Genomic DNA, 24953 nt, shown 5'->3' on the forward strand with positions numbered 1-24953 from the left:
TACACATTGATGCCAGTACTGTGTTCTAATTATAATTTTAAACAGAAAATGTTATCAGCCAGGATCTTGTTTTGGCTGTCTGCCCTGTTAAATCAGTGGGATTTGTGGCTTAAAGTTTCCTGAGAGTTTTACAAGTTCACTGAAAGAATTTATGCACACGTATCACACGTCAAGGTTTCTGCATGTTTAGGGGGATATTAGGTAAATAAATTTGCCCCTAAAACCATGCTAAAAACACTAAATGCTGCATATTTACCCAGAAAATAAAATAGTTGCTAAATCTAGCTCCAGTTGACATGACTGCACAACACACAAGCTGTAAAAACAACATACAGTACACTGGTATGACACACGTCCTACACACAGTCGGAGGCCTACTGCACATCTTTAGGACATTGCACTAACAAGATTGTGGTATCTGCTCTTAGCATGTATCCTATCAGTTTAGCTGCTTGTACAACACAGGCTTACCCTGTATATTAATCAACTAATCAATACAGATATGGTGCATTTTTTTACAGAGTAAGCTGCTTGTCGGGATCGCGGAGGGGCCGCTTAACGGAGGACTTCGCTGAATGGTTACATAACACTACTATATATATCGCATAGATATAATGCAATTTATAGCAGTTATTACCAGTAACCATTTCATATTTTACATGAAAAGAGCCCTAAGCATATCACTCTGCTCACTAAAGCCAGTGTACACACTATGCGATCCATTGAACGCAGATCAGAACAATAGATCTTGCGGATCGCATAGTGTGTAGTGCTGCACAGACAACCGGACAATATTGCATGCGGTGTCCTTACTGGAAATGAAGCACGGAACAAGGGATCGTTCATTACATCCCTCGATGTGTACCTGCGGTAACGGTATGTCGGCCCATCGCGTGTTACTCACTGGGCGGTGAACTTTTATAAAATAATGCATCACTTTCATATTGCATAGTTTTAGTAAGCCATTTTTCTTATTCAGATATCTGGGTTACTGACAACTGCTACATTGTAATAGATTACTCTAACTTTTTAAAGAGCTGTGAAAGCTATTCACATATAATATGTATTTAATATTACAAAAACTCCAAACAGAACAATACAAATCACACTGTTTATTTCAATGTATCCCTACAATTGAACAAACACCGAGCTGGAATTTCAGTTTCTGAAACATAACTGAATAACGCCTTAATAACAAATGCTAATAATGTGCATATATATATTATATATATCTCTGTGTGTGTAAAAACAAAGTAGTGCTCACAGTGTAGATGTTTCAAACACTAAGAGGGGAACTCAATATGAAACGTAAACTTCGCTGTCGAAGATTACGTTTCATATCGCAGCTTTTACCTGGGATAAAGTATCGGGGGCGCGCCCGCTTATCCCCGTATTCAATATGAAACTAACGAAAACGGGACCTGACGAAGTGGGATTTGCGTAAAGTTACGAAATTTTCCTTAAAAAAATTGTAGGGCCCCCCTAAAGTAGTAAAAACATGGGGTATCACTATGGGTATCCCCGTTTTAGCCTGTAAATGAAAGTCGGGGATTTAAATAGACGCAGCAGGTGTTTTTTTCCCGACATTGAAGAAGTGTTGCAGAAGAGCACTTAGGTTATTTTTTTCGTTTTTTTAAGTGGTCCCATCAAATTTAGGGTACATGAAAATGGGTACTAGCATATTTTTATGTCCCTAAAGTAAGTTTTTAAAAATTCTGTATTTGTGCACCTGCCGCTATAAATCTATTCTAGAAAACACCTGCCGCATACTTGCAGAATAGCCCTGAACCTATTTCCCTATTGTTAAACAATTTTTTCCCATTTTTTTTTTCACCCCAATTTTTAAAATAATTTTTCGGGGTGTCCCTATTTTTTTTTTTTTTACTATTCAGTGGTGAAAAGTTATCCCCGTTTTTTTTCAAAGACTTTTCGAACCTGCGAAGTCTTTTAAATTGAACACAGTGTAAAACTAAAACCTGCGATAATGACGTCATAGGTGCGATATTAACGCAAAAAACGGAGTTTTCGCTCCATATTGAATTCCCCTATACATATGAAATTAATAAATGACAAATGACACAATGCTATGGTCCAGAACACCGAAACTTGATCCAGCCAGGAAGACTTGGAGAAACATACGTGTTTGAGGCCACCAAAGCATTTCACTCGCCAGAACATCAGAAGTGTTACAGAAGGAGTAGTTCTGCTGAACAAAACACACTGGTGGTCTGTGAAACTGGTTACACACTGTGCAATAATTGAGCTGAATCCACGACTTCCGTTCAGCTTGTGAATCTGAGAGTGACTTTCAGCAATGATGATCGTTTGGATTGGCTCAAGTGATCTGGCCTCCATGCACTACATTTCCAAATATGATGAGCTGATTTCTCTAGCAGTGTATCAGGTGTTATCCTATGATATTTTGCATCTTAGTATTTTTTTAGTTTCAAAGAAATTGGTACAAAGTAGCAGATTAAGCATAAAGATGCGAGGCACGAGTCATTCATATACTGTAGAACTGCTGTCTTTGCCTTTTTACCCAGATTATGCACTTTTTCCTGAATTGTGCATATTAATTTGCTAATAGTGTACAAAAAGGGATATGTATCAAAGCTCCTAAAGAGTGAATTAGTGACTCATAGCAGGCAGTCAGCTTCTAGCTAGCATTTATCAAGTACAGTCTATAAAATGATAGGTAGACACTGATTGGTTGCTATCAACTTCTCCACTCTTTAAAAACTTTGATACATCTCCACCTCAGTATTTAGGATTAGAATTTTGTTGCAACAGCATTGGTATTTATTGGTAAGTAGCAAATTAAGATGCATATTTAAAAAAAAAAGTAATATGGCGCATCTAAGTCGCAAAGTCTGTGGCACGCCATATGAGGCTATTTGGTGCGAATTGAGGATAAGTATGTGGACACATCTGTAACGATTATAGTCGGAAGGAACATTGGCTGAGGTGTGTGCTTTGAGAGTGTTCAGAGGTGGGAAAACACATTTATACAGAGCAGGGATGGGGAACGGTCCACTTTGATATATATAACATTATTCTCAGGCCCGATGCAGGCCACATTTCCTCCATGTGACGTCACATGGGCCGGGACCACAATTGCCAGTGATTACTGCAATGCGCTCTAAGGAGCTGTAAGGGCAGCGGTGTGACCATCTGAAGCGTCCTAAGGACGCTCCTGGTGGCAATGCTGCATAGATTCTGGCTGCAGGGAGCTATTCTAGGCACCCTGCTAGCCAGATGAGGCTAGCAGAGAAAAGCTCAGAGGGCCAGCCCAAATGATTCCGAGGGCCTTATACGGCCCCCGGGCCTGAGGTTCCCCATCCTTGATATAGAGGATGGAATGGTTACATTAGAAACAGAAAAACTATATTTGTTAACCTTTAAGAACTTGATGATTACCTAATTTAACTAAATAAATATATTCAAGGACAAAGATTTGTGTGTTTATATCATGGATCCTACAGAGTACAAGGGGACATCAGTTATGCATGCAAAAAAGGAGGATTCACCAAACAACATACCCGGCTGTCCACATGATGTAAAAAAAACCCGCAATACATTAGACCAGGCCACCTTCTACCAATGCTCCATGGTCCAGTTCGGACGCTCATGTGCCCATTATAGGCACTTTTGGTGGTGGACAGGGGTCAGCGTGGGCACGCTGACCATTCTGCGGCTATGCAGCCAGCTGTGATGCACTTTATGTTCTGACACCTTTCTATCATAGCCAGCATTACCTTTTTCAGTAATTTAAGCTACAATAGGTTCTTCTGTGGAATCAGACCAGATAGGCAGCAGTCTCTCCCCACGGACATCTATGAGCCTTTGGGCGCCCAGAACCCTATCACTAGTTCACCAACTGTCCTTCCTTGGACCACTTTTGGTAGGTAGTAACCACTGCATATCGATAACTCCCCACTAGACATGCCATATTGGAGATGCTCTGAACCAGTCATCTAGCCATCACAATTTGGCCCTTGTCAAAGTCGCTAAGATCCCTACGCTTAAGCTGGGTACACACTAGACAATATGTCGACTGATTCCACGGATTGGAGCGACATATTGGGTACATAGTGTAATGTGTACCTTTGATACTGCACGCCACTGGCGACACCACCCGTCGGCCCTACTTGTCGCATGCAGGGTCCCGTCGCCGGCAATGTCGTGCTGGGTACACATCGTGTAGTGTGCACCCAGCTTTACCCATTTTCCTGCTTCCAACACATCACAGGTTGAGTCTCCCATATCCAACATGCTTGGGACCAGAAGTATTTTGGATATCAGAATATTCCATATTTTAGAAGATATCTTGGGCACGGGACCCAAGTCTAAACACAGAATGCATTTATGTTTCATACACACCTTATACACACAGCCTAAAGGTCATTTTATACAATATTTTTTATTATTTTGTGCATCAAATAAAGTTTGTTTATATACACGAAATCCATTTGTTTCATATTTACCTTATACACACAGCCTGAAGATTGTGTTATACAATATTTTTTTTATAATTTTGTGCTTTAAACAAAATTTGCTTACATTAAACCATCAGAAAGAAAAGGTGTCACGCGCAAAAAAGTATTTCGTAATATTTGGATATGGGAGACTCAACCTGTCCTATTACCATTGACATATGATTTTAGAAAAAAATAAACCCTTGCAGGATTAACTTTTAAATACTAAGTCAGTGGTTCCCAAACTAGGGTGCCTAGGGAAACTTGGAGGGGTGCCTCAGGCTGGTGGTCCAGCATCAAATCAAATTATTTATGGCCAATGTAATATAAATATGTGGACAAGCAGAAGCGCAAACCTGTCACCCACTACATAACTGAGCCTAAGGATGACAGATATGCACAATTTACTTCACTTTACTACTTCACTAAATTTTTTTCTAAATTTCTCAATAAGAAACATTTGGCTTAGGGGTGCCGTGAAAAAAATTCTGATGCACTAGGGCGCCGTGATTCAAAAAAGTTTGTGAACCACTGTACTAAGTACTTCTGGCACTGATTTCATTGTGATGTATATTTAGATATGGTGGAGTTCATTGTCCTGTACTTTGGCTCATTGTCCATGTATTCGCAGTAGTGCAGCCGGCTCTGACATTAGCGAACACTTTAATTTTACACATGCATGTGTATTTTAATTAGAGATGAGCGGTTCGGACTCGGATCTTCCTGCCAAGTTCAGATTTCAGAAAAAGATAAAATATAATTTGTCACGGACATCTGTGCCGAGATGTCCATGAAAGATGACGTTCTGAGATCCGAACTTGGTGGGAAGCCAAAACGGAACTGCTCATCTCTAATTTTAATACATCCCAGGAGTACATCATTTCCTAATGCTACAATAAGTGGAGATAAGAAATTATAACTATCGGGTCTACAACCCAACATTTAATAAATGGTCCTGTAAGTGCTTATTGCAAGTTAACACATTGAAACCCAATTGAGATCTCTGGTAGAAATATAAACAGAAATGTTTATTTTTTACGAGCACATTAAACATACAATCAAAGTCAGAATACATCTCACCCAACCTGATGAGGACAGATAAATCATAGAGGTGGACCTAAAATAAACCAGGGTACAGTAAAAAGCACCCCAGAACACTCAGAATACAACAACAAAAGACATCTTTACCAAGAGCATGTTATTCTTAACGCACTCTGTTTAATTAGTAATTTGTAATAGTGTAGTAATTTGTAATGGAATCGGTATGAAATACCGTCGACCAAAGCAGAGTTCCCGGCAGCGGAAGCCCGACAGCGCTGGAAATCCCGATCGTCGATAGGCAAGCACTGACTAACCTAACCTAGCCCCCTAACCCTAACCCTCCTTAGGGGTGCCTAACCCTAACCTCCCCCCAAAGTGCCTAACCCTAACCCCCCCTTCCCCGCTGCCTAAACCTAAGTCCCCCGGGGGGGTGCCTAACCTTAACCCTCCCTCCCCCTAGCCTAACCCTAACCCTCCCGGGGGGGTGCCTAACCCTAAGTCCCCTCCGGGTGCCCTAAACCTAACCTTCCCCCCCTGCGGCTGTCCCCTCGCAGCGCCCGGCATCCCTTCGATCGGGATGCCGGGTGCCGGTCTCCCGGCGTCAGGGAAATGTCAGGCGTCTACATCTAGACGCCCGGCATTTCAACCTCGCCAGGATATGACAGTCGGAAAGCCGGCGAGGTTGAAATGTCATTTTTCAAACACAGCCTGTAAACTGACAGTTAGGAGCTGATTGGTTGGTGTTTTATCTCCGTCCACTTTATCTCTCTCCAAGCTTTGATAAATCTCCTCCTAAAACTGTACAAGTTACTGCACATGTGTATAATACTGCAGTAGACAAAGTTATAGTTTTGCTGGTTTTTTGCTGGTTTCTATGTATAGTAAATGCACCAAGTTAATGACATTATGTGTCAATTACAAACTGCAGAAATGTGAAACTGCGGCAAAAAGCCCTTTCGTGACATCAAATGACTACTTTGTGCAATTGCATCCCAATTTTCAGGAGACTGCATGGATTTTTCAGCCAAAGAGCCTTTTCAAATCCGCATAATCACTTGAATTCTGTGTTATTGTTGTGGACATGGATTTGTTCCCTACATTAAATGGAATACCTTTTCTGTATGGGACCAATCAATTGCCTCACCTTGATTTCTCATTGCAGCTATGTTTTCTTCCTCTCCATTATAAACAGCAAAATATATTAAACCGCACTCAGGCAAAAGTTACGATGGATACCATACTAAGGCAAATAGTCAGGCACGTTATGCCAGTCCTCCTACAAGCCTACTCATAGATTCATGCAGAATAGTAAAGATCCCAAACGTTAGCAAATGCATAAAATAAAAAAACATGCAGTATATGGCTCTCCAACTTTTATTATATATTTTATCTTGGCTGGCCTTTATAGTTTACAGATAGCTTTTTATTGTATCCAGGAAAAGTTGTTTATTTTCATTAGTGGTGGAAATTACACAGATCAGCTCATTACAACTGTAACTGCAGGTCAGATATGTGCTAGCGAAGGAAGCAAGATAGATATGCCCATACATTTAGTTAACAATGCATGAGGGCACATAGAAACAGTTATAGTTATCCAATGGTTAACAGCCTTTTTTACATTTAAACACTTCAGATTTACTGGGTATATCTTGAGCTTAATAATACACATACTTTTTGAGCTAGTGTGTGTTTGTATATTAATGGCCATTGACGTGTTTTAAGTAGAAGAGCACAATGCACTTTTCAACTACTTTCAAGACAGCTGTTATCGATCTAACACGTTCAGGTCAATGTAAGTGAACCAATGACAAAACGCTGTCACCTAACTATGTATAAGCATTGCCTTTACTGAAGCACTAGTTTACAGTCACAACAAACAACATGCTATTAACGTCTATGCAACACACATGCTGCCAAACTACTTCCTCTCATCACACAGCATTAAGGCTTTTGTTTTGGAAGTAATTAGTAACCAAGGGGTTTAGACTGTTAACTAAACAATAGAGTCTGGACATTCCTGATTGGAGATCCACTGTTCCAAAGATAATTACATGTGCCTCATTGTTGGTTTGCCATTGATAGGAGCCTTGTCATTCACAGTATCATTGAACATCCAAGCACTCAACAGAGTAAGGCCAAAGTCACTAAGTATCTCCCTCCTACTACCTGTAAATCAATGAACCATAGCTCTGGTCTGGATACTGTAGTCCAGGAGTCTTCAAAATTTGGCCCTCCAGCTGCTGTGGAACTACACATCCCAGCATGTCCTGCCACCGTTTTGATAGAACAGTATGCTAAAACTGTGGCAGGGCATCCTGGGATCTGTAGTTCCACAGCAGCTGGACGGCCAAAGGTTGAAGACTCATGCTGTAGTCCATGGCCCCACTGCTGGTCTCACACAGACTGAACTATTTTAGCCATACTGGAGTCTAAACTTGTGTTTTAGCTGCTGACTATTTTAAATAGACAGAGGGGGGAGATTAGATGTTAGCTCCTTCACTGGTACAATAAACAGAATGGCTATCTCTGAAATTATCTGTCTACATTAATTTACGGTAAGCTACGGTAAATAAGCTTGTTATTGATGACACTTATGACCTTTCAAGATTTATTATTTCGCAAGAAATTTGCAATTATATTTATGTGTCCACCAAAAAGAAAACAAATTAAAATCAATAAGGTAGCTTAGTGTTTGACCAACTATCAGCACCAGCCCCTAAATGGACACCGATGGTAATTGAGGAGTGGACCTGTTTGTCCTTGTGGAAGTCTGCTGCATGCTGAGTTTTACAGCCCAGGAGAGAGAGCAGGGCAGGGGAGATAAGGTAGTTAAATAAAAAGTTGAAGATCCAAAGGCTGCTGAAACAGCCAGTAATTGCACATCCCCAGGGCGTATTTTGTTCTTTGCTGATTTCCACAAAAGAAGCAATGTCAGGAAATTGCAGGCATTAGGTGACTGTCATGATATTAAGAGAATGTCATGAATCAGCTGCCACCACAATGATGTTACACTGTGAATGTTATGCAGATGAAGGCTGCAGAATGTCAGTTAAGTGGAGAATTTTCAGTGGCAATTTCTGAAGAGCACCACTGGGACATTTTCAAGCCAAAATGTTAATATAGAATGCTACAAGCTACTCCGTGGGGGGGCTGTGAGCTGAACATAATACTCTTCAAAGAACAAATAACACACACAAAATGTTTTCACTGGCTGGTGCATAGCACGACTAGTTATACTGTCAGTATTGTAAATACAAGCATCCCCTTAGAACTATGAGGCGGTGAATGCAGAAATTAAAACCATGTTATGGTATGAAATCCACATTTAAAGACTACACAACTTTGCAACTACTAAACTGCATGGTCTTTATCTACATATAAATGTATTGGAAGATAATATTTAGAACAAGGGTTCTCACCTCCAGTACCATCAACAGGTCATGTTTTGTGGATTTCTTTAATCATGCATAAGGGAGTGATCTATGTTGCTGGATCAGTATTTATCCCATCTGCTCCACAGAAAGAAATCCTCAAAACATGACCTGTTGGGAAAACGTGAGGGTTTATGTTGAAAACCAATTATTTAGAATACTTTCAAATTGTTATTTGGCTGTATCATACTGAGAAGTGTAGTGATTAATGCCCGCATATATGGTACAGCAGATAATAGAGCCCCAATTGCATAAGTACGCACTGCACATGCTCAGAAAAATCAGACAAAAATCCATGCATGTAGATTTGCGGAACTCAGGCATTTATGGACACTTGTGCCTAGACAGGAGGGACGGGGCAGTATTATGGGCATGTCTCTGCAATTGTAAACACGTGTTGACCAGCACATAGACACATGTACATCTGTGAAAGCCATATTATTTGCAGGTACACAAGGGCATACGGACAACGACAACTGCCAACACTAGTGTACTGCTTGTGATTGGCTAAATGCAAATGCACCACTGATGCTGATAAGTGCTTTATTTGTTACTCATGAATATGTACAGTTTTTGTGTGCGTGTATAAATGCCATAGGAAGTTGTATCCAATGCATTAGGTTTTGTTTGTTTTTTATTGAACCCAAATAGTGAATGTGTAGTTTGTAAGCAAAATAATGGTTAAAAGCATCCTTCTTTGCATCAGCCCCAATGTCTACCCAGCAGCAAAGTGTCCACAGAAGCTCTGTTTTTGAAAATATGGCAATACAGTTCTGCAGGCAATGAATACACACGTAATAATAAATTGCCTTAAACTATAGACCTTGAGTGTAAAGGATCATCAACATCATCATTAAAAAAAGATGTAAAACAGCTTACCATGTTTGAAGATAGTGTGATAGGAACACTGGTAAAGTTGTCAGTGGTAGATACATTTGTCCTAAGTTTTTGACCTATATGTTCTAAAAAACCCCAAGAGAAAAGTCTGCAGTGAAGCAGATTTGAGTGTCGGCTTTATGAAAAGCTGGTTTGGGTTTCGGAGGTGTGGATGTGAGGAGAGGGAGGGCTCCATCCACAGGCCACTCTAGGTTTTGGCCTTTTTGGCCTGTTAGCAGGCTCATTAGGGTCTGCACTTGGAACTGGCTAATATAGGCTGTGTGTGATTGTAAGCTAGGGTCTCATACCTGGGAGAGCAAGCAGACTGGCTGGCTCAGAGACACTTGGTGAAACTACCTGTAAGTCTTGTGCATACGCTTGTGTTGATGGTGGAGGCAGTAGGCCCCACTATTTCTTTAGAGAGGGAACCTCTTGTCTAGTTAGCTCCCAGACGGGCTAGCGTTTATTTTTATGTTTTGATTTCCTTTTACGTTGCACAATAAAGACTGGTACCGACCAGCTAGTACGAGACCCCAGACTGGTGTACTATTTTTCCGGCTGCTGTGTGTGTGAAGAGGGAGTCCATCTACCCCAGGAGAGGGACCCCTAATCCGGTCATCCGGTTACAATAGTTAATTCATAAATCAACAATTTAATGACATTTGTATTCCCAAAATGACGAATGATCCAACCAATTATGTAGCTAATCAAATTAATAATGTAATCTATGAAAAATATAGTTTAGCTTCTGCCGAATGGAAAGGGAGTTTGGATGATTATGTCCCTGGTATTAACCCTTTGTAAATATGTTCTTAGTAATCCGGCCGAACGATACGATTACTATCCGTCCACTCAGACATAACTAAATTGCTGATAGACCTACCAGATTACCAAGCAACCAGCTCTGCACAGTGGTTACCTTCATTGTGTAGCACAGCTGGCGACAGACATTGGAAGGGGGTAGTGTTCTTAAATTCCAACCAAACTAAATTGTGCCAGTGTAGCCCAGATTTGGAGGCCCTGTCCTGCCTTTCTGATCATTGGCAGCTGAGGGGGTATGTTCTGTTCACTGCTGCTCTACATAGCGCTTAGCAGTGAATGGCACTCAAGCCATGCAGGTGGGTATTTAAAGTGAAGGTAACAAATGAAGGGGGGGGCTCCAGCGACCGCCACCTGGTATGGTACTCAATGACATCAGTGTAATTTCCCAAACACTGGGGTTCCCATATGAGATATGCACTCACACATCTACATTTGTGAGAAAGAAAAAAAAACAAAAAAAACTTTGCTCTGCTTTCATACTTCTCATTTAACATATTAGTAAATAGAATTGTATCAAACACTGAACAAAATCCAAAACAAACATTTATATTGTGAATGCATATGGATACTTTCACTGTTTGATTGTAAAGATCATGGCAAGAATATACACAATATACTGTATTCATACATTGTCCTGTCATTACAATTCATTTAAATTTCTAGCTCAAGATTGAGGGAAGTCACACAACACAGATGGCATTTTAACACCATAATGGGTTTTAAATAATACAGCAGACAGAGACTGACTCAGAGTTTCCACTCTCTAGGGGAAATAAAACCTATATTCTGGTTTTCATAAGACTTACATTGTCCAGGAAAAAAAAGGTTTTAATTAGAAGACTCTCCCTATTTTCTTTATTTATTTAATGTAAGATGACATTAGAATAGGCTCTTAAATACCTGGCGAATGTAAGCATTAAAGATCACAGAACTGCAGGCAAACAATGTGACCCTATGCTTGCACACAGTGTGACTGTTACAGCCACATACAGTCTAGAAATCATGCAGAATATCATGGGAAAATGTTAGAACTTCCTAATCCCAGCGAGACTTCTATTGTTCTTTACTTCCGTTACAAACTTCTCATTCTCACACGACAACAATAATTATATGAAAGTTAATCATTGCTCCTTGGCTCTCACTTTCAACTGGGCACGAATTTGATCTCTCTCGGTAACAAGCATAGAGGCTATATTCAATTTTCAATCAAAAAAAATTCCAAAACAAAAGCAAGACATATGGTAAAATAAATTACAGAGGTGTTTTATTTGAACAGATAAGAGTGTTCAGAATATGGTCAGATGTCCATGTTAGGACATCACCATACATCAATCATTATAACATCACAGTTAGTCCGTATTGTATACTGTAATTCAAGTTTTAATTTCAATTGTATTTTTAAATCGTTTTTTCAGAGGTAAGGCAAGTCAAACTGGCACAGACTTATAGGTGCCTACACACTAGGCGATGTGCTCACGATGAGATATAGTGAGCAATTTCCCTTGAACTCTCCCCGGCAGTTCCCAGGCTCTCCAGGATACGATATGGTGCTAAAAAGTGTCCAATCTGACTTCAGATCAATCTGCACAAAATCATGTCCAAGATTGGCAGATCTTACCTGCAGCAGGCAAGATCTGAAGATGCACGACTAACGGGTACGCGCATCGGCATCATGATCGTGAGTGGACACTCACGATTTGAACAAATTTTACACAATTTGTCGTTACGATGCATTGAAATCGGGCGAATCGTGTAAAAAATCGTCTAGTGTGTACACACTTTATGAAGGACCAGCTAATGTGGCTATTTATGTATAATTGTTTTAGGAAAAGCTGATTTACAGGCCAGAGAGCCACAATGTCTGAATGGGCATTTATTCTTCATACACTATATCATCATCATTATGACATAAATATAAAAGTAGTCCACAAGCTAGTAGTTTGCTCCAACATCGATAAAAGATAGTTACTTGCTAGAATTATGTTAATAATAATCTTTTTGCATGTACAAAAAATAACAAAATTAACTTTTGTATAACTACAACATAAATCACCAACTAAAATTGTAAAAATAATATACAAAAAAAAATATACAGATGTCTGAGAAATATTTTGGGTGCTATAAAAATATAATACAGTATTGATGCCATTTAGAGAAGCTTTGCTATTGCACAAAAAACAGCATGTATATGTATATTATATATATGCGCATAATTGATTGTTAAATAAAAGAAGTGACTATTAATAAAAACAACTAACAAGTAACTAAACACCAACTGAGTTCGTAGATTCGATTCCCACCATGGCCCTGAGTGGAGTTTATATATTCTGCCAGTGATGGCATGGGTTTCTCCCAATTAAAATGAACCCTAATGCTTATGTGTGTGAGTATGTGGTAGGGAATATATATTGTAAGTTCCACTGGGACAGGTACCGATGTGAATGGCCAAATATTCTCTGTAGAGCGAGCAGAATATGTATGCATTATAGAAATAACTGGGTATATATATATATATATATATATATATACACACATACATACATACACAGTATATATGTGTATATATATATATATATATATATATGTACATACACACATATACACACACACACACACATACACAGATAGATCAATCAATATCCATAGATATTGAGCTGTTTGTTCTGTTTTAAATATATAGATTTAGAAATCTTTTAACATTTATTGCATCATATATCATTAATTTCAATGGCAGTAAGCAGAGGTGCTGGCACTGTCCACTGGCCACTTCTACCATCTGCACGATTCAGCTGCCATTTTTCTTCTGAACCGTACACGATATAATTTACTCACTTTGGATTAATTCCAGACACTGCAAAAAGACAGCACAGAGCAGTATTCTCCCCATGCTTTATTCCTTTGGTGGTTCGCCCGACAAAAATCCCCATCTACCCGGCACCTGCCCAGCACTGTGACATGGCACTGCTGTTGTTTCATATGGAAACGTCCGTGCAGTGCGACTTATTGGCGGCATCACAGTTCGGGGTGATATTATATTGGAGGGCAGAGAAGATCCCTCCCCCAGTATGAAAGGAAGGGCATGGTTGCCAGCGGAAACAGTCGCCGGTCAACAGTGAATAGAGTGGTCCTCCTGCATCCACTCTCTGTTTCCGCAGCTGCTTGTTTGTTACTGGGCCTTCTGTGTAGCCAGCAAGGGGAGTAGTATCTGGGCTCGCTGCCTAGATACAGCCAGCAAATGGGGCAGTATCTAGGCAGCGCTGCCATCTGTGTCCAGCCAGCTTGTTGTTTGTTACTTGGACTTATGTGTAGCTAGTAAAAAACTAATGAAAAAAAAAAAAAAGTGTCCAAAAAAGCAATTGGGAAGTATTTGGGCAATTTAAAAAAAAATAAATGTTGAATTAAAAAAGCCATTGGGCAGTATTAGGGTGGTGTTAAAATATATATCTGTGTTAAGCCAGTTGTTATCCATAATGAGTAAATATACTTCAAAAACAAATGAATAATTTCATTTTTGATCAACTTGCAGAAAGATGTTTTTGTGGAAGCTTTAAGATCTACTTATTGGAGGACAGAAAATTGCTTGAAATAGACAGTGCTTGAGCACTGCTGGGCTCTGGGTTGTACATACATATAGCATCTGGATATTGGAAGAATGCAAATTACACTTTGGAAAGAATAATGCAAGAATTGCTTATCATCTTAACTTCACGAACAAGTGTAAAATACTTAAACATTCACATTCAGAAGATATCAGTACTCTGTATGATGAAACAAACATCTCAGTTTTGAAGCAGCTTATTATATACATTAAATGTTTATCAACTTAAAAAGAGAGATTACTGTTTGTTTTAGATCAACATGTAGTATCACGGATTGCAAAGCCGAAACTGTAACAAAATAATATTTTAAAAAAGCCAATATAGGGTTGAAAAAGTCTAACTTGGTGGCTCTAGGCTCTGATGGAGCAGCTGTCATGATTTCGAAGCACAAAGGAAAAGCAAAACTATTGGCAGAGTTGTGGTCAACAGTCATTGTATAAAGCACCGCCTGGCTCTTGCTAGTGCCCAAGCAGATGTTGAGGTGCCTTATTTAGTAAAATTTAATGATATCTTAACAACTTTTGTTCTTTTTTTCAAAATCCCCCCTTAGAATGACTGGTTTCACCGAGATCCAAAATATACTGAACAGTCCTCAGGTAAAACTTAAAATGGCCATGACACCAGGTGGCTGTTGGTGACAATGATGTATAGTCTTTAAGAGAATCCTTGGTTAGTGTCATTGCTGCCCTGGAAAGAGGCCACAGAGAGAAATGACATCACAGCTAAAGGGTTAAGCAAATATATGAGAACATACAATTCTGTAGCTTCACTTATGATGCTTTCAGATGTGCTGCCTCATTTTTCTAAATGGTTGTTTGGCAAAGGCAAGATGTTAATTTAACAGAAATAGACAGTATCTTAGAATCTATAAAACTATGTATTATGGAACTGAAACACACACATACTAGTCATTTTAAAAACCTCCATCTACATCTTGCTAGTTACAATAGACCAGGGGTTCCCAACCACGGTCCTCAAGGCACACCAACAGTCCAGGTTTTAAGGATAGCCATAGTTGAGCACAGGTGACTTAATTAGTACCTTAGTTGTTTTGATTTAACCATCTGTGCTTAAGCATGGATATCACTAAAACCAGGACTGTTAGTGTGCCTTGAGGACCGAGGTTGGGAATCACTGCAATAGACCTTCAAATAAATTGTTCTGATGCTAATGCTTTTAAGACAAATATATATGGTATATACAGAAACACCGTTATTAACCAACGAGAAGCAAGATTTCCAGATATGCCAATCATATACTGTTTTTCAAGGGTTTACAGAGAAACATGTTCAAAATGTGGCTTGTGACATCATTTTTGCAATATTAAACTATGAAAATAGTGAACTAGAATGGTCAGTTGCATCAAAATCTTTGAACTAGCGTCCTACAAAAATCTAGATTCAAATAAAATCATGCATACATTTTCAACAACTGAGCTCAAAGAATCTTTTGCAAATATAGCAAAACTAGCTCCTACTGGACTGACTACACCTGTAAGCACAGCCGAAAATATTTTCTACTCTAAAACTAAATTAAAACCTGTTTAAGGAATCGCATGAAGCATAGCACACTAAATAGTCTGATGCCGATTTTACTAAAGGGACCAGATCTTACAGACTTTGATTATGAAAAAGCTGCACACAACTGGGCCTCTAAGAAGAGAAAAATGAATATATTAAATTTTAAATCAATATAAGGATTTCAACATTTCATTATCAAGAAGGCCCCCACCTGGCTGGCCAAATTTTCTGGAGAGAACACTGCTGAGTTTTTAGTGGAATAAGGACAATGGCCCAAAGGAAGAACAGTTTTACATAAGATGAAAATATTTTACTTAATATAGAATACGTTTTTGTGATCTGCATATCAAATTCTAAATCAAATTAATCGGGTCATGGTCTAAATGCATGCAGTCAAGAATTTTTGGCAGCGTATTTGTTTTCATTTCAAGCCGACAAACAAGATTATTAATAACAAAGGCAGAACTCGCCATGTGTGGTCAACTGTAGCCGTTAGCACTAACAAGCTATATATCCAACCAATGGGAAAAAAACCTTTTCAAAGATCGCCTCCAATCACTGAAGTCATCAACATAATTTTTTTGTTACCTTAAAAATGTAAAAATGTGCACAGCCATGCTTTACGAGCAAAAGTAAAATTGGCACTACTAAAGAACTAGCAGATATACAGTACCTCTGATTTTGATGACATATTATCCTCCATATCTGTATCATTCGGATCTACAATATCTTCAAAAGGGGGCAGTGACACCTTCTTCTTATCCAGGAGTTCACTTTCAATTTTTACTTTTCCAGGTTTAGGCTGAGATTTGTCTTTCAAAGTTTTTTTTTCAGAGGACAATATAAGAAGTGAGGAATTAGAAACAGTTTTAAGAGATGACTCAGAGTTACTTTTCCTCCGTTTCCTGGTCAGTGGGTCCTCAGAGTCCATAAGAGTTGGCCTTTTACTGGAGACTTTCTTTTCTTGTTGATGCCCACTTGATACGGTAAGAATATTATTGTTCTCACACCTGGGCTCTTTTGACATGGGTTTAGGTTCCTTAAAGGCCATTTTAGGGACAATTTTTTCATCTTTCAGTGGTTTATTTTCTTTGGGTTTTTTTGAGGATTCTTTGGAATATTTAGTATTAGTATGTTCCCTGGATGGTTCTTTGAAGGCACTTCGATGCTCTTTTGAGTCTTTTGATGATTTCTCCTTGTGCTCTTTTGAAGATTTGTGTGGTTTTGATAAGCTAATGGTGTTGCTGCTGCTAGTGTTTACACTAACCAATTTAGTTGGGTCCTGAAAGAGACCAAAGATGTTTAATTTTCAGAAATTAAAACAGTGCGTTGGAATGAACATCTGGTAAGGTATGAAAGCAAATGACAATCAGCAATTTGCTCCCAAACGCCGGAAAATGCACAAAAACAGTTTGAACAAATTGTTTAGATCAAACATTTAACAAACTTGTCTGAACGACTATTTTCATCTGTTTTCTGGCATTTAGGAGCAAATTGCTGATCATCAGTTACTCCCATAAGTTATCAGATTTTCATTCCAACCAATCAACTAGTTGGATGCTTGGACAGAAAATCTTTAGGTGTGTACCCAGCTTTATTAGTCTCTCTGTGCTATTCAATTCATTGATAGAATAATTATCTTTTTAAAATGTACCCTAACAAATTTCTGGGGCAGTACACAATAGGTTTTAGTGCAGTTTTCTTTTTGAGGCAAATGTTGTTATAGATGAAAGGAACATAAAAGACAAGAAATACCTACCGTTTCCTTACAATTTTATCTAATAAGGGCCTGATTCAATACGGTTTTCTATTGCGATCGTAGCTGTGATTACGCACACAATTCTGCTGCGAAAATATGCTAATGTCTGCAACTGCTCAGCCAGCATAGATATACCCACTACTGCTTTCTCACATCCGTAAGGCCTCGCAATCCTGCGTATAAAATTGGTAACATAGAGTAACATTAGACCCTCATGCAGAATTACAGCAGGCCTGACTGGTCTCAGAAATTGCAACTCTCGTCACATGCAGTGTGTACTCAAGCTGCGTATGCCGCCGCAGTGGCTAATTTATGCACGCCCATGTAACGGCATTCAAACGGACAGCCACGCCTGCGATTCTCTGACCACTCCCTCGTCACCACTCCCAAACTCTGACGTCTCGTCACTCACTCCGCGATGGCTTTCTGTCTGCTCTCATGATCGCAATGCTATCGTAGATCTAACCTGCACATGTGCACTGTGGTGTATGCGCAGGACGCACCATCGACCGATCAGCGTACGCTTCTGCAATTGCAATCAGTGATGAATCAGGCCCTACGACCGAACCCGTAGCCATGTTTTTGAAAGTGCAGTTTGATAATATTGTGTGTCCTTTTCATTAAAATATATAGGAAAAGGCTGCAAAATAGCCTCGCAAATAAATAATTTGCAAATGCAAATAGATGATCTTAAATAACAAAATTGTCAAATTACTTTCTTAGGGCTTATGCACATGGGCACTAAAATGTACTTAATAGCAACTGGCAGAGACCTCCATTAGATTGTACTGAGCATTACTGCATGTGAACGCTGCCACGTTGAAGCTGTTGTTTGTCAGAATGTTTGTGTTTGGCTCCACAAATTACAAATGATGAGTAGCTTGTTATTAGCCTCTGGCACCTCGGGACCATCAACATAGCAGATTTTTATTGCATCCCAGAGAGTTGCACAGTAATTTTTGGTGGTGGTCAGGGGCGTATTTATAATGGTGCAGGGTGTGCGGTGCTCATTGGCCCCTGGGTTCAGGGGGGACCCGCACCGCACACCCTTAAAACTTACCTCTCCGGAGTCCCACATCGGCTCCGGTGTCTGCGCATGTAAAAAACGGCTGGAAAATGGCCGCCGCAACCATTTTCCCGTCGTTTGCGCATGCGCAGTACAGGGAAAATGGCCGCCACCGCCATTTTCCCTGTGACCTACGCATGCGCTATAGATTCAGTGCACAGCCGGCCGCCAGACAGAGAGGAGGGAGCCCGTGACAGAGACTGCACACGGGCCCCCTCCTCTCTAGAAACGCCCCTGGTGATGTGGCCAGCCACACCTCATCTCTGACTGAATATTATTGAGTTGAACATATACAACGTATGTTCAACTCAATAATAATGCATGTGTGTATGAACGAATAGAGATCAATGTTTATATATTAGACCTGTTTGAACGATCAATAGCATCACAACTTTGAAAGTGTTATACTCAGCTATGCTTCAAAATGTCCATGTTAAATTATTTAATAGAGCTTATAGATCAAATAGACAGAGGAAACCTATGATTCAGGAGGAAAAGGGGGGCTGCCCTAAATGTAAGTAATTTCATGCTACCTATTATCATAACTTCTGGGAGTGTGGTAGAATGTCAATTTTGGGATAAGCTTATGTCTTTAATTAATAAGATTTTTGTAGCAGTACGGTTGGATTAATGGTTAGCAGGACTGCCTCTCAGCACTGAGGTTGTGGGTTCAATTCCTGCCATGGATCTTAAGGTGTATACAGACGATCAGATTTTTCTTCAGATCTGAACGATAACGATTTAAAAAATCTTCATATCTGAAGGAAAATCTGACATATATGTCAGATGAACGATTTGAACGATGCGCGTTCCCGATGGTCAGATAACGATATCTGACATCAAATGTGTCTGCAGTCAGACTTGGACGATTCCATTCATTTTAATGCAGTCAAAAATCATTCAAATCTTTGGTAATATCGTTCAGACAGATCTAACAAATCTGACCATGTGTATGCTCCATAACTGTGTGGAATTTGTATATCCTACCCGTGCTTGTGTGGGTTTTCCCTGGTTTCTTCCCACAATCCAAAATTACACTGATAGGGTAATAGGCTCCTGACCAAAAAATAACCTGTGTGTGTAATACATGTGGTAGGGAACATAGATTGTAAGCTCCTCTGTGGCAGAATCTGATATGAACTGCCAAATAGCGTAATATGTATGCACTATTTAAATAACTGGTAATTAATAACCGCTAAGATTTTTTCTTTACAATTAACTAAAAACTCCCTGGCATTACCAATTTTGAGAATTGGTCGCTGGTCCGTCATAAACGAGATCTCCTGTAGCTACTATCCACAATTTTATCAGTTGTCAAAAAGGCAATTTTACCACCCTTTAAGTAGGGTCAAAAACCACTTGCTACACATTATTTAATTTGGTTGGAAAGTCACCATCCCAGATATTAAAAATGGGGTTCTACATTTCCACAAAAAGTGGGGACTGTATATCACTCACCTTGATGAACCAACTCAGGCTTAAGTTATCTGAATCTACAGATTGATTTTGATGTACCCATTTGGAGAGTTTCTCTGCCTAAACTGTACTATGCTTCCTGACTCCTGCTTAGTAGTATCGTTCTGCTTTCCGTTGAGTGTTTCCTGAGATCTGAGACCATTGTTTACACTGTACTGTTACCATGATGTCCTTATATACAACTAACCACGTGCTGCACTCCTGCCTACCTTGTCCATTGCCCATTCTTTCCCTTTAGCATTTGTCCTGTTCCCCGTTTCTTTGTTGTCCTAATTTTATTTACTGTTTGACATTATTGGATTTGTATTTGTTATTATGCTTCATTGTGATATTTACTCATCCTTTAGTGTCGCAATGATAATTGTTGCTCATCGGTTTTGTCAGGATATACACTATTAATCTGTATGTTCCCTGTGTCCATTGTTGGACTCCTCATGCGATGTACTTAAAAAGGAAACAATGTTAAAAACCATCATCCACAATCAACTTCAGTTTTAACAGCAGAGATACTTACACAAAATGTGACACTAAGCACACAGATAATTCCATTCTGCATATAAGGGTTTGCTTTTATTTAAAAAAAAATATTTGAAATAAGTAAAAGTCACAAATCACATTTTTCCACTTATTACATGTGTTTGTATACTAAATAATGTTACTGTGCCTTATTCTAAATCTTACGTTCTTTCAATCAGACAGAAGTGGCTGTTATTATAGATTTGGGCTTATGCTATAACCATGTATTACCAGAACTACCTAGCATGAAGGCAAATAAAATCAAACCACTTAATAACTTGGTTGACCCTATATTCTACTATACAGCAGTATATGAGGAGAATGTAAAAATGGAGGGGTCTCTGACTAGTTTCAAACCAACAAATATGAGCATCAAACTTGTTAGAATTGTGCCATTTTAAAACATTAACTCACAAAGCGGATTTTAAAAAATATTTTGAATTACAGCTACCTTGTGCAACATAGAGTCTAGCTGTAGCCTAGTTTTTTTAAATATACTCTACATAGGTTAAGGGCTTTGCCCCATTTTCTCCAACCTATTCTGAAACATCCAGCCTGGAATCGTGACACAAGTGTCCTGATGCATTGTTTGGGAATCAGAGGTTATTATAATGCTCACCTTAGATCCATGAGATGATTTGCTCTTCTTTACATCAGAGAAAGATAAGGAATTACTGGGGAGGCTGGGGAGATGAAGACTGGTGCCTGAAGAAAAGGATGACCCCTCTGACATAACCATTATCTAATGCCGGGAAAAATAGAACACAAAGAAAAAACTTTATTAAAGCATTTACAAAGTGCTGTCAATCAGCATCGTTGAGCCTGAATATTTTTGTTAATGAATTTCTAGCAACTATGACCAAATGGGAGATATCCACAGTAACAAAATAATCTTTAAAATCAAGTAATAACTTTATATACAATCTATATTTTATTTTCTACAGAACAAAAATGATGCTCCGTTTTTATGGTTACAAAACCAGAAAAGTACAGTACTAGTTACTGTGAAGTATAGTATAGGACTGATTTATCTATGGTGTCAGCAATTATAATTGTTGCATTTAATTTCTAAACCCTCGCCTGATCCTGCCCACTTCCCTAGACTTAACACTATTCGCTGCTCAAGTTATACTAGCTCAGGCTGTCCTCCCTACATTTGCCACCTTGGAGGAACCAAAAATTGCCTAGTATGATATATAGTAAAAATACTGTATATAAGAATAATAATATTTCTCTCTCTCCAAAACCACTTTTCCACCAAAATCACGGGTCCAGCCTGGGACACTGAACATGGATTTCAAGCTGTGTCACAGCGGCTTGAACCCCATTTCCACCACTGGAAGGACCTGGGATATTGCTGGGGCTTAGAGATGCGTCTCTCCCTATGCTGTGAATGGAAACCAGGTCGAATGACCCAGGATACCCGTTTCCTCTGAGCCTTACCCGGCTTTTACCTGCTTAAGCTTGAGACTCGGGAAGAAATGTCAGGTCAGACTACCCGGGATTCTTTCCTAAAAGCCTTTTCCACTGAGCCGCTGGGTTGACACGGCAATAACCCAGATTTTTGCGGCAGTGTAAAAGGAGTATTATTAATATATTATATATAAATATTATATAATTATTTGTAAAGCACTACAAAACACAAAAGCACAGGACAGTCAGTAAGACAAAATATACAATAAAAGTAATTGGGACCAGGGGTATTTTGGATAACGGCATATTACATATTTTGGAATATTTGCATATCATTAAGAAATATCTTGGGAATGGGACCCAAATATACACACTGAATGCATTTATGTGTTATATACACCTTATACACACAACCTGCAGGTAATTTTATACAATATTTTCAATAATTTTGTAGCTCAAACAAAGTTTGTGTACATACATAAAATTCAGTTATGTTCCATATACACCCTATACACACAGCCTGAAGGTAATTTTATACAATATTTGTAATAATTTGTGCTTTAGACAAAGTTTGTGCACATTGAACCATCAAAAATCAAAGGTTTAATTTTCTCAGTCAAGAAAAAAAAAAATCCCTATTTTGGAATATTTGGATATGGGAGACTCAACCTGTATATACAAAAATAGTGTAAGACTACCAGGGAGGTGCAGGCTGGTGGTAGCACACCCAGAGGGAGTTGTATCAGGTGGGAATAAGATAGGCAATAGTAAAGAGGTGGATTTTAGGGAGTGTTTGAAAGACTGAAGGTTGGATGAGCATATGGTCAGGTTGGGTAGAGCGCTGTGTAGGTGGACAGCAGGACTGGAGAAGTTTTAGATGCGCCAGGGAATGCTGGGTATCAGAGAGAAAATGAGGAGCATGTTGTGACCTTGTGACAAGGTCAGAGATGCAGATGTATGAGGTGGGATGTGTGAAGACTGAATTTTAGTTGAGTAGCTTGAACTTTATTCTGGTGTTCATAGGGAGCAAGTTTATGGCTAAACTATATGTAAATATGTTCCAATGGTGTATTTTTATGCCTCAATCTTTTGGAAGATTTCAATGTAAAATACATGATTACAGAAGAATGGCGATGGACAGCACCTGGTGTCACCTAAGGAAGTTCAAAACCCTAGTCACAGTGCATTCTGGACTGTACACACCTACAGTATATGCTGTTCATGCACTTTTCAAGCACAAATGCATTAATAAAAACTGGATGGATGTTTTTTTATGTGCTTGTTCCCAGCTTTGTGTTCTACAATGTCAATGCCTCCTGTAAAGTTTTAGTTAACAGCACAGCTTGTTTCACATGTGTTACTATGCGCAACCAGTACGACAGATTGTATTGGCAAAAATGCAATTCATAAAACGCTAATGGAAGAAATGTTAATAAATGACGGAAGATGATTGGATGTTATGGACAACCTCTCCACTTTCTCTCTCTCCAAGGTTTGACACATCTCCCCTTATCACATTGTTTAATCACACAAGCCACCTCTTACAGACCAATGTCAGTCTATTATGATAACACATTTTCTAATTAGTTTAATTTAAAAAAAAAAAGAAGACTGTCATCTAAAAGTTTTTCGCTGTCTGATATCAACCGAATTCTACATTATTTTTAGAAAGTTTCAGCCTAACCACACATGCTGTACACAAATATGAAACAATGTAATATTAAGCTCAGCATTACTTTAGACTACTATAGTGGGTATATTTAGTAAAGGTCGATTTTTATCTATTTAAAATCAACAAAAAGCAATCAACATCGATGTTGTGTTTTTGGGACTAAACCACATTTACTAAAATTATCTGTTATTAAATGTGTGATTTAGCCCCAGAAACAAAACATCATCAACTTTAAAACAATCAAAATAATAATTTAAAAAAAAAAATCGACCTTTAGTAAATATACCCCTAGCAGTGTAATTTTATGTGTAGTATTAAGCGCAGTTATTTATTTATTTTTTCTACTGCAATGTTTTAACCAAGCCTACTATTTATGCAGTTATGTATAGAGAGAGCAAATATATATGTCACTGCATTTGAGCTGGATTGTTTCTTTTTTAATCTACATCTGTTTACATATTTCAGACTGAGTGCTGAAACATAGATGATAAATGATAAGCAACATAAATATGCAAACGTAATATCTTGTTTACTGCGGTTTTGACTTGTGTTTAATTAAAATAAGATTCATTCCCTAACTGCAAGCTAGTTATTACCAAGCTGATGCCATAAAGAAATCCATTCTTACAGTATATTACTATGGATTAAAATATCACAAGTTCCCGAGTGTCTGCTTAAAGACATACAAGTTCATTTTAGTTTTGTAGTTCCTTTTCACCAAGACTTGACGAAGGAGAGCTATAGGGGAAAAACAGAAAACTATACACTGGGGCCAGATTTTAAAGGTTTGTGGGGGCCCCAGGGCAACTATCTTGTGGGAGGCCCTACCAATACAATTGTCAATTTGATATGCGGGCAATGTTATTAAAAAGCATAAATGTGTAAATACCGCCAGCACCAAAAATGTGTTAAACACACTGTATTGCCCCCAGTTCACATTATACCACACAGAAACTCCAGTTCACAAATGCTACAACATCCCCAGCGCAGATGATATAACTATCTGTGGGGCCCCTAGGCAACCTCACCAGCTGCCCTGTTTTTAATCTACTACTGTTGCAGACCAACTATATAACTCCTTTAAATCACCAAACATTTTAAAATATATTACTGTAAGCGCAATCTATAAAATGCAGCCTGCAATATAAAACTAGAAAAGAGATCAATATAACCACATACAGTAAGATTTGATGTGACGGTTTTAAGGATATATGAACTATTTTTGATATTGGATTCTACTTTGTTTTATAACCCAGCAACAATTGCACCAGACCAATCTTTCACTGA

At 38.8% G+C, this 24953-nt stretch overlaps 1 protein-coding gene across 2 annotated transcripts in view; it reads right to left on the reverse strand.

Moving 5' to 3' along the window:
- MLLT3 (MLLT3 super elongation complex subunit) overlaps positions 1–24953 on the reverse strand; it is a 259465-nt gene that overhangs the window by 69214 nt on the left and 165298 nt on the right. For both annotated transcript variants that reach the window (XM_088472584.1, XM_088472583.1), the window contains exons 5-6: positions 21201–21323; positions 16438–17046 (exon numbers count right to left, since the gene is read on the reverse strand). In XM_088472584.1, the coding sequence (XP_088328710.1) occupies positions 16438–17046; positions 21201–21323 (732 nt within the window). The remainder of the gene's footprint in view (positions 1–16437; positions 17047–21200; positions 21324–24953) is intronic.

This window comes from Taudactylus pleione, unplaced genomic scaffold (genome assembly GCF_031769625.1).
Source record: "Taudactylus pleione unplaced genomic scaffold, aTauple2 ptg000127l, whole genome shotgun sequence".
Taxonomy (NCBI): domain Eukaryota; kingdom Metazoa; phylum Chordata; class Amphibia; order Anura; family Myobatrachidae; genus Taudactylus; species Taudactylus pleione.